Source organism: Colobus angolensis, unplaced genomic scaffold (assembly GCF_000951035.1).
Source record: "Colobus angolensis palliatus isolate OR3802 unplaced genomic scaffold, Cang.pa_1.0 Scaffold341, whole genome shotgun sequence".
NCBI classification, from domain to species: Eukaryota; Metazoa; Chordata; class Mammalia; order Primates; family Cercopithecidae; genus Colobus; species Colobus angolensis.
Window position 1 is genome coordinate 1,553,635 of NW_012116722.1, and position 307 is coordinate 1,553,941.

The 307-nt window shown below is 71.7% G+C and overlaps 1 protein-coding gene across 1 annotated transcript in view; it reads right to left on the reverse strand.

The window, feature by feature from the left end:
• ZFR (zinc finger RNA binding protein) overlaps nucleotides 1–307 on the reverse strand; it is an 89,464-nt gene that overhangs the window by 88,502 nt on the left and 655 nt on the right. The window contains exon 2 of the mRNA XM_011952554.1: nucleotides 69–168. Within this exon, the coding sequence (XP_011807944.1) occupies nucleotides 69–168 (100 nt within the window). The remainder of the gene's footprint in view (nucleotides 1–68; nucleotides 169–307) is intronic.

Genomic DNA, 307 nt, shown 5'->3' on the forward strand with positions numbered 1-307 from the left:
TCGCGTCGACCGGATCCGGGCCGAGGGGCGAGCAAGGGGCGAGCAGGGAGAAGGCAGGGTGCCGTTACCTATATTGGGCCGCAGCCGCCGCCGCCGCCGCCCCGCTGTGGGTGAATCCAAAGTAGTTGCCGGTCGCCATTTTGGCATCTTCCCCCAGCCGGCTGGGCACTGCGGCGGGCACGGAAAGTCGGGTCCCATGGCGGGAGGAGAGACGCAGAGAAGCCGAGACGCCGAGGGAGGGCAGGGAGAGAGAGAGAGGCGCCGTGAGAGCAGCCCTGGCGGGGCCTGGGCCGCGGCCGCGCCGCCT